Consider the following 15,542-nt stretch of genomic DNA (forward strand, 5'->3'; position numbering starts at 1 on the left):
TATTATTCTATGACATTATGGCAAATTACGACTAAGAAAGGCAACAAACTGCTTAATTTTCTTTTTGACTATTGTGTGCTGACTATCGCTTAATTCGATTCCGTTCATAGTTTGCAAAACAAATTCCATCACAGCGGATTGTTGCCGGTTGTTGTCGATCCAAACATTAAGCAATGTGTAGTGACAGAGCTCGAATGCAACTACAACATGGAGGTTTTACGTAAAACGTGCAAAAACGTGCAAAAAGTATTGATAAGGTTCGATTAACAATTGTTTTGTTTATAACTTCCAGTTTTTACCTTGCCTATACTCTCCTATACACTCCACAGAAAGCAAAAATACATTTCTTATTTGTCATCTAAAAACTAAGAGACAACACATTGAACAAATGTACAGAAAACACATATAATAAACATTCAGTGTTTATAATTTATTTAACAATCCTTCACTCTTTGTATCCATATTTAAACTTTTTTGGTTGGCTTACAATAGCCAAAGAAATCGATGTGCGAAAACTACAAAGTTTTTCGTCCCTTTTTGTAAACGTGTGACCCTATTTCAAACTTTCGAATTTCGAACGAGGGGCGGTCCCAGCCGTCCCCTATACCTATTCAAAACTTTAAATCGTTCTCCTGAAAAGTATGTTTTTTTAAGTCGGTGAGCATTGTCCATCGAAATCTAATACATCGATCGTTCTGAAATTTTGCACATAATTTCTGTACCTAAATCCGCAGGTAATCTGGTCGAGCTTTTTTTTTTATTTTTTTTTTCTATTTTCTATTCACTAATATATTAAATTTTTTTGGCTAAAATCACGTTTTTGACTTCAAAAAAAAAAGAACTCGACCTGATTACCTTAAGAAACATCTTAACTAATGGACATTTTTTTTAAAATATTTTTCTGATGATCCAGTAATGAGTTATGCTGTTCACCGCAAAACCTCTTTTCTTGGAGGCGCCAACGGAGATTGGCCGCAGACGGCTCATTTTTTAATTTTTTTCAATGAAAATTTCAGAAAATATAGTTTAAGTATTGTACTTTGATATAATAATAAAATAATTTATCTAACATTAACCGTATGGTGTGAAAAAATCATGAATATAGGCCTTTTTTGGCCGAATTAACCATACCCCCCCCCCCCTTAAGGTAAAAAATAGCGAAAAACGCCAAATAAAATTCTTTGAAAATGGATTTTAGTATTTAAGTTTAAGTAATGTAAATAACCACAGAAGGTCATTTATGTAATACTAAAGAACATAAAAATGTAAAAATGCTTCACTTTCGAATTTTTTGCACATAGTGCATTGCACTATGGCTAATTTGACCACATATTGTGGCATTAATTAATAACTTAAAAACGACCCAATAATTAACAATTCGGTTTTTTGATTTTACTATATTCAATTTAAAGGAATTTTTGTTGAAAAAATAGGCGTGGTCCCGCCTTTTTTTAAGAAAAAACATTTTTTTCTCCTAAACGTGAAGAAAAAAAATATATTTTTTAATTTATTTCAATAAGAACAACGTATTTAATTTTTAAAAAAATATCAACGTTTTCCATTTTTGTATTTTTGAATTGCAATTTTTTTTTTATAATTATTACCATTATAATTTCTAACAAAAATACTGTTCACCTTTATTACAAAGTTATTGCAATGAAACAATGATGAAACATAATTTTGAAATAATGAATATTTAACAAGAAAGATAGTTGCATACCGGTTTTGCAAAGATTGCACCGTAACTGACATTCACGATACAAAAATACGTGAAATATTCATGTTTTGACGGAGGTCTTAAAACATTTATTTCAGAGAAAGTGCGCAAAAGTGCACTTTTATACTTACTGAGTTTAAAGAGTACTTAACTCGACAAGATAAAAAAGGTTCCAGAGCTGGAAAGAGCTGGACTCATTTTGTAGCTCCATTTAAAAATAAAAATTCAATACCAATTTTAATGTTTTTTGAGGTTAGATTTTAGGAACACCACAATCAACAAAAACCACCGGAACGCTAACAAAAAAAGTTACATGATTTTGTGATTGAACTGCATTTCAAAAACGGCGCTGCGTTGCTTCATTATACTCTTTTTGATCATTTAAACTTTTAATCAAAATAAGCGATTTACTAGCGCTGCCATCTCGTTGAAGCACTAGCAAGCTTTCATAGCTGATAATTTAACAGTGATGCGCACTGTTAAACTTTTCTGTTAATAACATTTGACATTCATGTTATCCTAGTACATTGTGATTGACAAATCCAATTTCTAATGACTTTTTAAAAATGGGTTTTGGCCAAAAAAAGTGGGTAAATTACCCATAGTGCATTGGTAGGATTTAATACCTCGGGAAAATCTGTTATCCAAGGCGGGATATCTAATAGTCGGATGAATTATTTGTAAGAAGGACCTTATAATCGAGTCCGGATCGGTAATTCGGTTAGTCCCATGCACGTTGGAAACACGCGCTGAGAAGGACGAAATTCTGAGTGGGATTAAGGCGGACTGTAAAATATGCCGTATTTTCTCTTTATTTTGCTCCATGATTGCGACGCTATAACTCACGAACAATTTAGCGCGTGAAATGAGCTTTCCAAAAAGGTATATTATGACCAGAATAAAACAAGAACTAGGCGCTTTCAGCGCCAACTAGCGAAAATACCGCAAGACTTTTTTGACAACCTAATATATTCCTATCGACATATACAATTTTTCAAATCGGACTAATCATTAAAAAGTTATGCGCAGTCAAAATTGTATATATCCATCTCCCTCGAACTTCCTTTAGCTGAGTGACAGGTATTAGATAGTCCGGACACCAACCCGACTATAGCGTTCTCTCTTGTTTTTTTATAATTTAAACCAAGTTTTATATATTTTTTTATCTTTTGAAATTGCGCCCTTGGGAATTTTTTTGTCAGGCTATATAAAAAATAGTAGGCCAGCTGCGGATCGTCCAAAGGTCGTTGTGTAGATCCGAATTTTATGAAACCAAGATTATTTTGTTACGGAAATAATGTAGAAACCGTCTGAACCTATCTTACATAGAATATCTCAAAAACTCTGGCAAGGTCGAGGGTGCCTTCATCCTGGTATAAGTTCCAAAATAGCTCGAATTTTATCATACATTAAAGTAATAAAAAAAATAAAATTTTATTTTTTTTCTATATGTATATTCTTTCTTAAACTATTTTAAAAGGTGTCTGGCGCCCACACCTTTAAATGGGGTGCATGTCATAACGCTCGGTGTCATAACGCCCGCGGGCGCTATGACACACTAAAAAGTGTTATAAGGTCCGTGGGCCTTATGACACACTCAAAAGTGTCATAACGCCCGCAGGCGCTATGTCACTTTTTTTGAGGGCATTATGACACACAGGAAAGTGTCATAACGCCCTCAGGGAAAATATATTTAACTATTATTTATATAAATAAAGTCGTATTCAGCTTAAGCGCGCGCATTTTACAATAATGCGGCTTGCACCTTTATTCAAACAAATTTTTGTCTGCGCCCTATTTAATATTTTATTGAAATTCTTGTAAACGCGAGTAACATGAAGTAATATAATAATAAATGTTTGCCTGCGCCCTATTTAACATTTTATTGAAATTCTTATAAATGCGAGTAATATAATAATGAGTTTTTTAGAATAATGTAGCAATGAGTAATGTGCTTGCAGTACAATGTGTAACCGAAGAAAAAGCTCCGCAAGCAAAAATTTTTTTTTACCAATTTATTAAAATACTTGTAAATGACAATTGTTGCTGCGTTGTAAGAAGCATTCTTATCGGTATTCTCATTAACTCAAAATGCATTTTAGAATTTTTTTAGAAGTGCCCGGGGGCACTATGACACTCTTACGAGTGTTATAACGCCCTTTCAAAAAATGTAATTTTTGTCATCTAAGCTCTAAAAAAAAGTTAATATGTCAGTTATGCTAATTGTCCTGGAACCCGCATACATTAATAAATTGTCCCTTAGCCCGTATTTACATACTACAAGAAAGTTGTCTGTATGTCTGTGTAAAAGCTGAGATCTCGGAAACTAAAAAAGCTGGAAAGTTGGGTTAGGTTGTAAAAGGTTTGGGCACTGTTTGTGAATCGTCACTGTGACGGAAGTAAGAAAATTAATTTTAAAAATTCTAAAACAATTCACAAAAACCTGTTGAGTGGCTTACAAATTAAGGACATAAAGTATCTTTGGGTCAAAAATGAATTGTAGAAAAAAATATTTTTTTTTAATTTTTAAACGCTGTTCAAAAATAAAGATTTTTAATCTTTGCTGTGACTTTAAAATTTTGAATGCGCTCACCTTTTCTTGTGGTTGAGTTAGATTCAATTTTCCAAAGTGACCGTATAAAAGAGACATGTAACTATTTCATTCCGAAAACATTGCCAAAATTGGTTGACCACTCTTGAAGATGTATCCCAAAAGACGAAGAAAATGTATGACTTTCTTAAATTAAAGATACCGCTAATAACAGAGCTGATGGACTACAGGCGTAGTGACAACTTATGCTTAGAAATGCCTTATTTATCAAAATAAAATGGTGGCAGGCCTGGACACCGACCCATGTCACATTTTGTCGGCATGTGTTATTAAAGTTAAATTTATTAACTTACCATTTTTCCCCCTTTTCTTCACACATGCGAAGAATTGAAAACATCACACGAAGTTTATTGCTGGGAACTATGGTTTCCAAATCTTTTTTTGTTACAAAGGTACGCCACCAATCATTTGTAACAGACATAACACCAGTTTGACTGTCATAAATATCATCCGGTTGCTCTTCATCAGAATTTTGACCAGATATTTTTCTTGTATCCCGCTTTGATTTTTGCTGTAATAAATAAGAAAAACAAGTTCAATACTATAGTTTAATGTCATAATAGACAAGAGGAGCGGTACCGATTTTAATGAGGGTCGTTTTGTTCGGTTTGCCGTTTGAATTATATAAGAGTTATTATTATAAGACTACAGTACTTACTTACTAAATACCTTGCAATTAATGTATACTGCCGAATGTTTTGAAAGTTGTCTCTTGATTAGACTATAAAATCGAAGTTATAAAATTATTTGATTGAAATTTTTAAAACGAATAGGAATATTGTGGACAATTACCGTCAAAACTCATCTTGTTGTTCCAATTTGACCATTTATTAAAAAGCTTTTCGCAATCAAAGCTTTATATTTCCATCTCCTTCGCACTCCCTTTAACTGAGTAACGGGTGTCGGACAGTCGGGGTCCCCAACTATAGCGTTCTATCTTGTTTATGGTTTTTTTTTTAATATATATTAAGGCTCAGTTTAAAGATTCGAGGACTGATCGGGATATACGATCAGAAATTGAGCAACGCAAACAGCGTTCTAGTGAGTCTTTCGATGACTTTTATGGTGTCATCGCCGCACTAGCAGATAAACTAACAGAACCATTGTCTGAAACATCCTTGGTCGAAATTCTCAGACATTCAGCATGAAATTCTATACGAGTCAACAAGTACAGTTGTTCAATTAAGAGCACTGGTTCTCAAGCGTGAAATCTTTATGAAAACTCTCCCTAAGTCCCAACCTTACTTTTCTCGCCCTGCTCCTCGAAAAGTAGTTTGCTCGGTCGATCCCCAGACTGAAGAAGACGATTATGACAATGAGGACTTCGAAGACGAGTTTGAAGTGTCAGCTTTAGATTTCCCTTGTTGGAATTGCGGAGTTAAAGGACATCGCTACCAAGAGTGTATTGCAGAAAGAAAAATCTTTTGTTATGGGTGTGGAAAAGCCAACACTTACAAGCCAAGTTGCAGTACTTGCCTGGCGAAGCCTGCAAAAAACTACCTGGCTCGTGTACAGCCGAAAAGTACACGCCGACCGAGGTCGTCTCAAGAAGACACCTCCAACTAGGATCCACTCCTGATATCCCAAACAACTATAAACCAGACTTGACTTACACACCAGATTTACCAATTAATAAACACAATGAGACCCCGAAACTGGCAGTATTTCGTTCTCAAATTCGTCAAAAATAGTTTCGAAAGCAGATCAGAGAAGAAAAGAAAGCCCTTCTATCAGCTATAGTAGGTAAATTAAGAGACTATCGGCCATATGCTAAAGTATCAGTATTGGGAAAGGACGTGATTAGTTTGCTAGATACTGGTGCTTCAGTCAGCTGTGCAGGTGGATCTTTTGCTTTCGAGATTCTGAAGATGGACCAGCCCATTAAACCAATAGTATCCTCGGTCAGAACAGCAGATGGTCAATCTCAACAGATAGTGGGAAAGATAAAAACCAACATTTGTTATCAGGGAAACGCAAAACCAGTCTCTTTGTATATTGTTCCTTCGCTTTCCGGAGACTTATATTTAGGCATCGATTTCTGGACAAAATTTAATCTTCTACCAACTAATCTGACACCTCAAGAATTCTCTCTTGCTGAGATTGAAAACTCTCATATGAGACCTTTGTCCTTGTCACAGCAGCAACTGTTGACAAATGTCATTCAACTGTTTCCATCTTTTGCGAAAATGGGTCTAGATAGGACTGATTTAATCTCACATTCCATCGATGTTGCTAACGCCAAACCAATAAAGCAGCGTCACTATGCTGTATCGCCAGCAACTGAGAAGTTTATGTATGATGAACTAGACAGAATGTTAGGTCTTGGCGTGATAGAGGAATCGAATAGCCCATGGTCCTCTCCAGTTGTTCTGGTCAAAAAGCCAGGAAAAGTACGCCTCGGCATCGACAGCAGAAAAGTAAACGAGGTGACATGCCTTTAATTGATGGCATATTAGGTAGGCTGCCGAAAGCAGAGTTTATCACGAGCTTGGATTTGAAGGATTGCCTTTTGGCAAATCCCGTTGGATCCAAACTCGCGCGACAAGACAGCGTTTGCTGTTCCTGGTAGACCACTTTACCAGTTCACTGTTATGCCTTTTGGTTTAACCAATTCTCCTCTGACTATGTCAAGGTTAATGGACAAACTAATACCTGCTCAACTAAGGAATGAATTATTCATATACCTCGACGATTTGTTGATCGTTTCGGATACTTTCGAGCGTCATTTGGAGGTGTTGAGAATAGTAGCAACCGAGTTAACCAAAGCTAACTTGACCATAAACGTCGAAAAGAGCAAATTTTGCAGAAAAGAGGTGAAATATCTCGGACATATAATCGGTAATGGCACCATAGCAACAGATCCTGAGAAGATTTCAGCCATCAGTAGTTTTCTTGTGCCTCGTTCAGTCAAACAAGTTCGTTGATTTCTGGGACTTACAGGGTGGTACCATAAGTTCATCCGAAACTATGCTGGATAAGCTGCTCCAATATCAGACACTCTGAAGCAAAAACGAAAGTTTGATTGGACCAACGAAGCTCAAACTGCTTTTGAAAACTTGAAACTGCAAATGAGCTCAGCACCAGTGTTACACAGTCCGAATTTTAACATTCCCTTTTCCATCCATTGCGATGCGAGCAGCACTGGCGTAGGAGCTGTCCTGATGCAAACAAACTCAGAGGGCGATGAGGCTCCGATTTCATTCATGTCCCGTAAGCTTAATCAGTGCCAGAGGAACAACACCGTAACTGAACAGGAATGCCTTGCTGCAGTTTTGGCTATAAAGAAGTTTAGAGCATACATTGAGGGACAGGAATTCACAATCATCACCGACCACGCCTCACTCAAGTGGTTAATGAGTCAAACTGATCTGAGTTCCCGACTAGCCAGATGGTCCTTAAAGTTACAGGGATTCGATTTTAAGATTGTTCATCGAAAAGGCTCTCAGAACGTTGTTCCTGATGCATTGTCGCGCACCCATGTAGAGGACCTTTCAGCCCTGTCAGTCGATGGCTTTGTGGATTTAGAATCCGATGCCTTTAAGTCCACTGAGTATACTGCTTTACGTAACAAAGTTGGTATTTTTGGCCAAGCTTGGTAGCTGATGTTAAGGCGTATATTTACAGCTGTGAGGTTTGTAAGAGCAGCAAACACCCAAATCATACCCTTAGACCACCCATGGGAAAGACTGTGCCAGCAGATTGGTTCTTTCAAAAGCTATATGTCGACTTTTTAGGTCCATATCCGCGCAGTCGTTCGGGTCATGTTGGTATTTTTGTGGTTTTAGATCATCTGTCTAAGTTTCCTTTTCTTAAACCAGTCAAAAAGTTTACTGCCGAAGCTATAAACCCATTTGTAGAGGAGCTATTTCTTTGTTTTGGCGTACCAGAGACAATAGTCTCAGACAATGGCGTCCAGTTCAAATCGAAGTCATTCAACTCTCTTTTGGATAAGTACAACATCAGTCACAACTATACAGCCATTTATGCACCCCAAGCTAACGCGTCTGAGAGGGTCAATCGCTCTGTAATCGCGGCCATAAAATCGTACATAGATCCCGATCAAAAGAACTGGGATTCAATGCTAAAGATTTGCTGGGCCCTCAGGTCTAGCGTCCACTCTGCTATTCAAACAAGTCCTTATCGTCTTGCCTTCGGCCAAAACATGATCACCAATGGTTCTTCTTACAAGCTCTTGCGTACACTGGAAAGATTAGAAGATCGCACTGTACAGTTCTCGAAAGACGATTCATTCGATCTCATAAGAAGTCGAGCTAAGCAAGCAATGCAAGTACAGCATGATAGGAACGAACGTTTATACAATCTACGCAATCTACGCGAAGGTCTTAAAACAGTAAACATGTTGCTACTTCTTCTCCAAGCGCGGATCTCCCTTTGTTGATTTCATCCCCAAAGTGTGATTTTGGTGGGGGGGTATTGTAGGGCGCTTGTCGTTAATATTTTCAATTTTTAAATTTCCCACTTCAATATAAAATTCCCGCCAGTTTTTGAAGTTGCCGCCAGGAATTAAAATGACAGAGCTAAATTCAAATAATTTCGGTTTTTACAACACTGAAAAGACGTGTTCGATAAAGACTTTTTGAGCAACTCTGGTCCCACACTTTTTCGATAAACAGGCCTGGCTGCCTGATGCATTTCGATTATTCGGTCTTTCCGTTTTGGACCTTGGCCGTGTGAAGATCGTTCTCTCCTGAACATATTTTATTTAAGCCCAGAGATCTACCCAAACCAAATCGTGGAAAATATCAGACATCCTCAGCCTTTTATAAGGTTTTCTTTTACCAGTGGGTTCCTGTTGATTAAAGGAAGAAAATTCTTGGAAGTCGAGTTTACTCCTTCACTTGGCTGACGGCCCGGGGAAATTTTCCTCCCAGATTTTCGTCTGCATCGTGGAAAATTGAAGTCGAGTTTACTCCTTTACGTGGCTTTCGGCTCAGGAAAATTTTCTTCCCAGATTTTCATCTGCATCGTGGAAAATTGAAGTCGAGTTTACTCCTTCACGTGGCTTACGGCCCAGGAAAATTTTCCTCCCAGATTTTCGTCTGCATTGTGGAAAATTGAAGTCGAGTTTACTCCTTCTATCACCAACGCCACAGGATCGTCAGGATTTTCAACAGCTCTCCACATTCAACATAAAACATCAACCAAAAATCTAATCAAGAAAGTGAACAAATCTAATCAAGAAAACTGTGAAAATTTCAACCAGCGTTGCTACGCTGAAAATTCTTGTGAATTCTGGTCCAAACAATTCTGTACAAATTCATGCACGTCAGTGCCAACAACGTAGTGCACCCTGTGTCTCACATACATACATAGTGCAGCCCTCTGCTGAAAGTGCGAAAGTGGGCAGGCCCAAGCCTGCAACACCCACTTTGTGATCCAGTCCAGTTTTACCAACATAATTTAAATTCTAATAAGTTAAATTTTAATCAACTAAATTCCTATTCGTAATTTAAATTACATTTCTTTATCGCTAAATTAATTCAAACATAAATATCAAATAAGCAGTTAACGTAAATTACCTTAAATCCTAGTGTAATCAAATAATTCGATATGCAGTAAGCAAATCTCGTCATGAGAGCAAGTGTTTAAGCCCCTGAAAGTGTTTTTCCCTAATTTATCTTTACATACAGTCAATTGAAATGCAGTTTTCAAATTTATAAACAAAATTACAGCCAATAATACAACATATTGAAAGCGCTTTCAACGTTGGATATTTTGGGTAAGTGATCGGCTCCGGTCGTAATGCTACACATTTTGATTGACTGTCTACTATAATATTTCAATGATTTTGTTATTATAAAACAAATTCCCCCTTGACTAAAATACTTGCTCAGTGAATTCAATTACATTTAATATTTTTGAAAACAATTTTTAACTTAAATTACCAACCTGTGTCAGGTTATCCGGCTGTGGTGATCATGGTAGGGTGGGCAATGTCAGCGGCAAACAACATCTTCGCTGCTGACACCGACACACACACATCAGCTGCTGCCATTCCATCTAGGCAGCACCCTTCTTTTCAGGTATTCCCTTCCTCTTTACCCCAATCTTAGTTCTGTCCCCCTACAATTAACCTCAAAGTCAGTTCGCACGCGAATTTTAAAGGGATGTTTTATATACATATGCGAGCAAGTAGCACTGTGGATCAAATTGGAAACTCACTCCCTTTACCGACGAAACATGAGCCGGAACCAGCGCGTGCCCCACTTTAAGCTACACCCACCATCTTTCGTTGCTGTTAGAATCATTCGTGATATGCTACAAGTTCTAAGTGACCATGCCATCTTATCCAAACAAATTCCAGTACATGTATATATATTTGTCCCTTTCTAAGCCTTTAATGAATGCTCTAATGAATGAGCAGAACAATGTAGTGGAATAACCGCATTATTGTGGTCTATCGGGTCGCTTTCTGAGCAAAGAAACACATGCCAGACAATCTCACTAAGTTTTCTATTGTGCCCTGCCCAGTCGTTTTCCGCCTCGTCGCACAGTTCGTAAAAGTAAAGCTTTTTGCTGTTGGTATAACCTTTTTAGGGTTTTCGGTTATACCCGTTGTATACCCGTTACTCGTAGAGTAAAAGGGTATATTGTATTCGTGCAAAACTATGTAACACCTAGAAGGAAGCGTTTCCGACCCCATAAAGTATATATATTCTTGATCAGGGTCACTAGCCGAGTCGATGTAGCCATGTCCGTCTGTCTGTCTGTCCGTCTGTTTGTATGAACGCTGAGATCTCGGAAACTACAAAAGCTAGAAGGTTGAGATTTCCCACACATATTCTTGGGTTTCCTGCACAGCGCCTACAATCGCCCACTTACGATTTTAAAATGTGTCTGTTAAAGATTTCCGAAAAGTATAAATGCAATTTTGTTGTGTATATTTATAATGTAGAAGACATTTTTCAAATCGGACCATTCATTAAAAAGTTATGCGCAATCAAAAAAATTTTATATACCCATCTCCCTCGCACTCCCTTTAGCTGAGTGACGGGTATTAGATAGTCGGGACACCAACCCGACTATAGCGTTCTCTCTTGTTTTCTTTGCAGTGCTTCTTGTGGTTAGTATTTCACAATGGATGCTCGCGCGGGAAGCCTCACTAATGTTTCACGTTGATCGTCAGATCAATCGTTTAGCTTTATCCTAACGTATCCTTTAGCAACCTTTACGCTATAGTCCTATAGGATGATCACATCTATCCTGAGCTGCGTAATTGTTTGCCACCCGACACTGAGTTTTATACCCGTTGCTCGTAAAGTAAGAGGGTATATTGTATTCCTGCAAAAGTATGTAACAAATAAAAGAATGCGTTTGCGACCCCATAAAGTATTTATATTTTTGATCAGGATCAATAGGAGAGTCGATATAGCCATATCCGTCTATGCGTCGGTATATATGTTTCAATACCGTTTTCGAGCACAGTTTAAAAGGTATGGATTTGAAACTTTCACAGTCGCCCTAAAACTATGTACGCAGATCAAGTTTAAAAAGCGACCTTTTGTATTCCTTGATTATCTTCCATCTACTAATAACTATACATATAAAGGGACATGAACTGAAGAAGTTGTGCGGTCCGGCCACAAAGCAATGCTTCGCACAACCGCGGCAGCTTACGTGGCCAGTTCTCTCTCTCTTATCTTTGCCCATGGATCCTTTCCAGCAATGGGCTCAAGACTAGAATGAAGCGTGGAATCAGCGCCCAGAGGTAGCGTAGTCTCATCTCTCCTGCCACAGAGAAATTGATCTCTGTCTCGCGGGTTGTTGCGCTTCACGCCTATATAGGCCACAATCGTGATGGCAATGTCGTACGCGAATCCAGTCACATGGACGTCGTACGTTATGTTTCACAGCAAGGAACCCAGGACAAAGCAATGCTTCGCACAACCGCGGCAGCTTACGTGGCCAGTTCTCTCTCTCTTATCTTTGCCCATGGATCCTTTCCAGCAATGGGCTCAAGACTAGAATGAAGCGTGGAACCAGCGCCCAGAGGTAGAGTAGTCTCATCTCTCCTGCCACAAAGAAATTGATCTCTGTCTTGCGGGTTGTTGCGCTTCACGCCTATATAGGCCACAATCGTGATGGCAACGTCGTACGCGAATCCAGTCACATGGACGTCGTACGTTATGTTTTACAGCAAGGAACCCAGGACCGATCCTTGTGGCACCCCAGCAGTAACATTGTACTCTTTTGGGCCGACGCTCGTATCGAACAGCAGCACCCTTTCGTCAGGGTAGCTGTCGACTATTTTGATGAGGTACTCCGGGATCCGTTGCCGCCTTAGGGCCCGCATAATTCCTGTTCAGTTCGCAGTGTTAAAGGCATTCGTGATGTCGAGCGTGACCAGTAGACAGTATTTCTTCGTACCGCCTTTTCAACGCTTCCCGCGCAAGGCTTCCGCTGCTATCCCGGTGACCGTTCGGATTGCGTCTAATGTAGACTTCCCTTTCCGGAACCCAAACTGGAAGGGGGAGAGGTCACCAGCTGCATCTATGCCCAGATTTAGCCGTTTCGAGATAACCTTCTCGAACACTTTGCCAACTGTGTCGAGCAGACAAATTGGCCTGTAGAGGGAAGCTTCACCAAGCGGCTTCCCAGGTTTGTTCAGGAGCAACAGCTTCTGGACTTTCCGTCTCCGGGGAAATGTTCCCTCGCGCAGGCAGGCGTTGTAGAGCGCCGCGAAAATGCCCGGCTGAAGCGCAAGCGCCAGCTTCATTGCTTTGTTGGGCACTGCGTCGGGTCCTGGGGCTTTATTGTTCTGCATGCTGCGTCCTGCTTCAGCAACCTCGGTCTCCGTTATTGCCCTGATCTCCCACGTAGGCCCCGTTTCGTGCAGTGTGCTCGATCTAACTCAGGGTTTCAAGGTCCGTTAAAGAGCGGCTGCCTGCATTTACTCGCTTGACCACGAGTCTTTAGGCCCCACCCCACGGATCCTGTTCGGCTGCGTCCCAAAGCTTTAGGAAACATTCCCGTTTTGAAAGGGATTCCTGTAATAAGGAAAACAACCTTCACGTTTGAGTTCTGTATAAAAACTGATTTTATTTCATTAAGTCTTTGCTTACGTAGCTAACATGAAATTCTTATAATATACTTATCTATGGTCTACGCAGAGACCACATCTGTTTGCCTGAGCGGGAGCCTTATCAACGGCCTCCTGCAAAGCGACCCTTTGTACAGTGTGAGAACTATATTTATGGTCAGGCTCAAGTGGCCTGTACTTAAGATTACAAGTGTTAGCACTGCACCCTTGTAGGGTTTAAAATAACAGATCATTATTTACGGCTCTAGATAGATTTACATATTGACATTGACAGAGCTCGTAAACTATTAGATTTATGACAATTAGTGTTCTTCTTGAACATTCTGCCAAGGGCGGCAAGATGCGGTGTAGGGGTTATAATTACTTAGATTATTTTTGTTAACAATGCAAATATGAAATTAGTGGACTATATATTTAATTCGATATATTGTATTTGCTTTTTATTTTATATGTTTAGACACCCTGCAACGGTCTTGGATTTTATTACCAAATGTATAATTATAATAATGATTATAATCATTAATTATTAAATCTTTAATTTTAACATGATACCTTTTCATGTATTCTTTTTCATTCTTTAACCGTTTAACATTTACCGTATAATTAAACAGACATAGTTTTATTGGGCACCAAATCATTTTTAAATAGCTACTACTTTGCTTCACAAATTTGTAATTATATAACTTGGCCCGAAAGTATGACTTGATTATCCTAATTGAATTAGAACATTCATTTATTAATTCCTTGTCTATTGACTCTTCTTCTACTAAATGAACGGTTGGAACGTCATTAACCTCAACTAATACGGATGGTGAACTAAAAAGAACCTCACCTCCAAAGTGAGGTCCTGCCGGCGGAATATCACGGCAGTGTATTTGCTCATCTTCTATTTCTTTAGAAATCGTTAAGCTACCTAACTCTTTCTCTTTTAATGGACTCGATAATGAAGCTTGTGAATCTATTATATTTGATTCTAAACTATTCTTATTTTGTTTGAATTCATTGCCACAAATTAATTCATCGAGATAATTAGAAAACTGTTTCTCTGGCAGGGTAAGAAACTCTTCTTCCCTAAGAACCCAAGGACAATATCCTTCAGTGCGGAATCTTTTCTTTATGGCCGTTACTATATTTTGAACATCGAACTCCAATTCATCAATAATGCGTTCAAATTCTTTGCGTTCAAAATAACATCTAGCCTGTTCCACCACATTAAACAAATTTGTAGCTAAATAGTTAATCTTATTTCTTCTTATGTTAAGAGAATCCTTGCAGCCACTCAAATTATTTACTGTCTCATCGAGATATTTGTTTAATTGCTCGACTTTCTCTAAGAAGGCCACCTTTGCACTAAAATAACTAATATCGCACAACATCTTTTTTTTTTTAAGATTAAGTTAAGTAAATTTAGGAATAATTTATTTCTAACTTATCTGAATTTTTCTGGACGCTTTTATGCCGCTGTAGAAGTCGATGGATTGAGCGGTACTTGATGTCGAAGATGTTGGTTCCTTGCTGCTTGAAGTCGGTGATGCTGGCGATGCTTGCTGCTGAAGTCGTCTTTCTGGGGTTGTGGGTCTTCTTTTCTTCTTTTGGAGTTGATTTCGTTTTTGTTGTTTTTCAATTTTGTCTTTGAGATGTAATTTTTGTTGATGTTATTTTGTAAGCAGGTTTTTTGTAATTTTTTAATGCTTTGTTCAGCACTGTAGGCACTTCCAACATTTTTGGATTTTTTGCAATTTTATTTCTCTTGTGGATTTATTCTTTTTCCAATGCAAGAGTATTGCATTTGTAATTAGGCACTTGTCACAAATGTTATTTTGTGGGCACTCTTTTTTTTTTTAACGCACTTTTCCCAAAATTTGTATATTTTTTGTTATATATATCCGCTGTTTTGGCCACGGACACGCCTTACCAACTTATTGGTTTTAATATATAAATCACTATATTTCTCTATATATTAATCCGATGTTAAGGCCTCGGAAACGCCCTACTGACTTTAGCAACCTGTAGCTGTTAAAAAACAGAATCTTTAAGTTGCTTAAAAACAAAAAAGACTCTTTATTTGTCTTTTTGCTTTTATTTTGTTCAACACTTTTGTCTCTTACCTCTGGTGGGGGAAAACAATCGTGTGAATCTGTTTGCAACCTGTA

At 38.3% G+C, this 15,542-nt stretch overlaps 1 protein-coding gene across 1 annotated transcript in view; it reads right to left on the reverse strand.

Moving 5' to 3' along the window:
- The window catches only part of LOC138912734 (transcriptional regulator ATRX homolog), a 1,213,613-nt gene that overhangs the window by 470,024 nt on the left and 728,047 nt on the right, over positions 1-15,542 (reverse strand). Inside the window, exon 12 of the mRNA XM_070213992.1 lies at positions 4,622-4,839. Coding sequence (XP_070070093.1) covers positions 4,622-4,839 — 218 coding nt within the window. The remainder of the gene's footprint in view (positions 1-4,621; positions 4,840-15,542) is intronic.

Source organism: Drosophila takahashii, chromosome 2R (genome assembly GCF_030179915.1).
Source record: "Drosophila takahashii strain IR98-3 E-12201 chromosome 2R, DtakHiC1v2, whole genome shotgun sequence".
Taxonomy (NCBI): domain Eukaryota; kingdom Metazoa; phylum Arthropoda; class Insecta; order Diptera; family Drosophilidae; genus Drosophila; species Drosophila takahashii.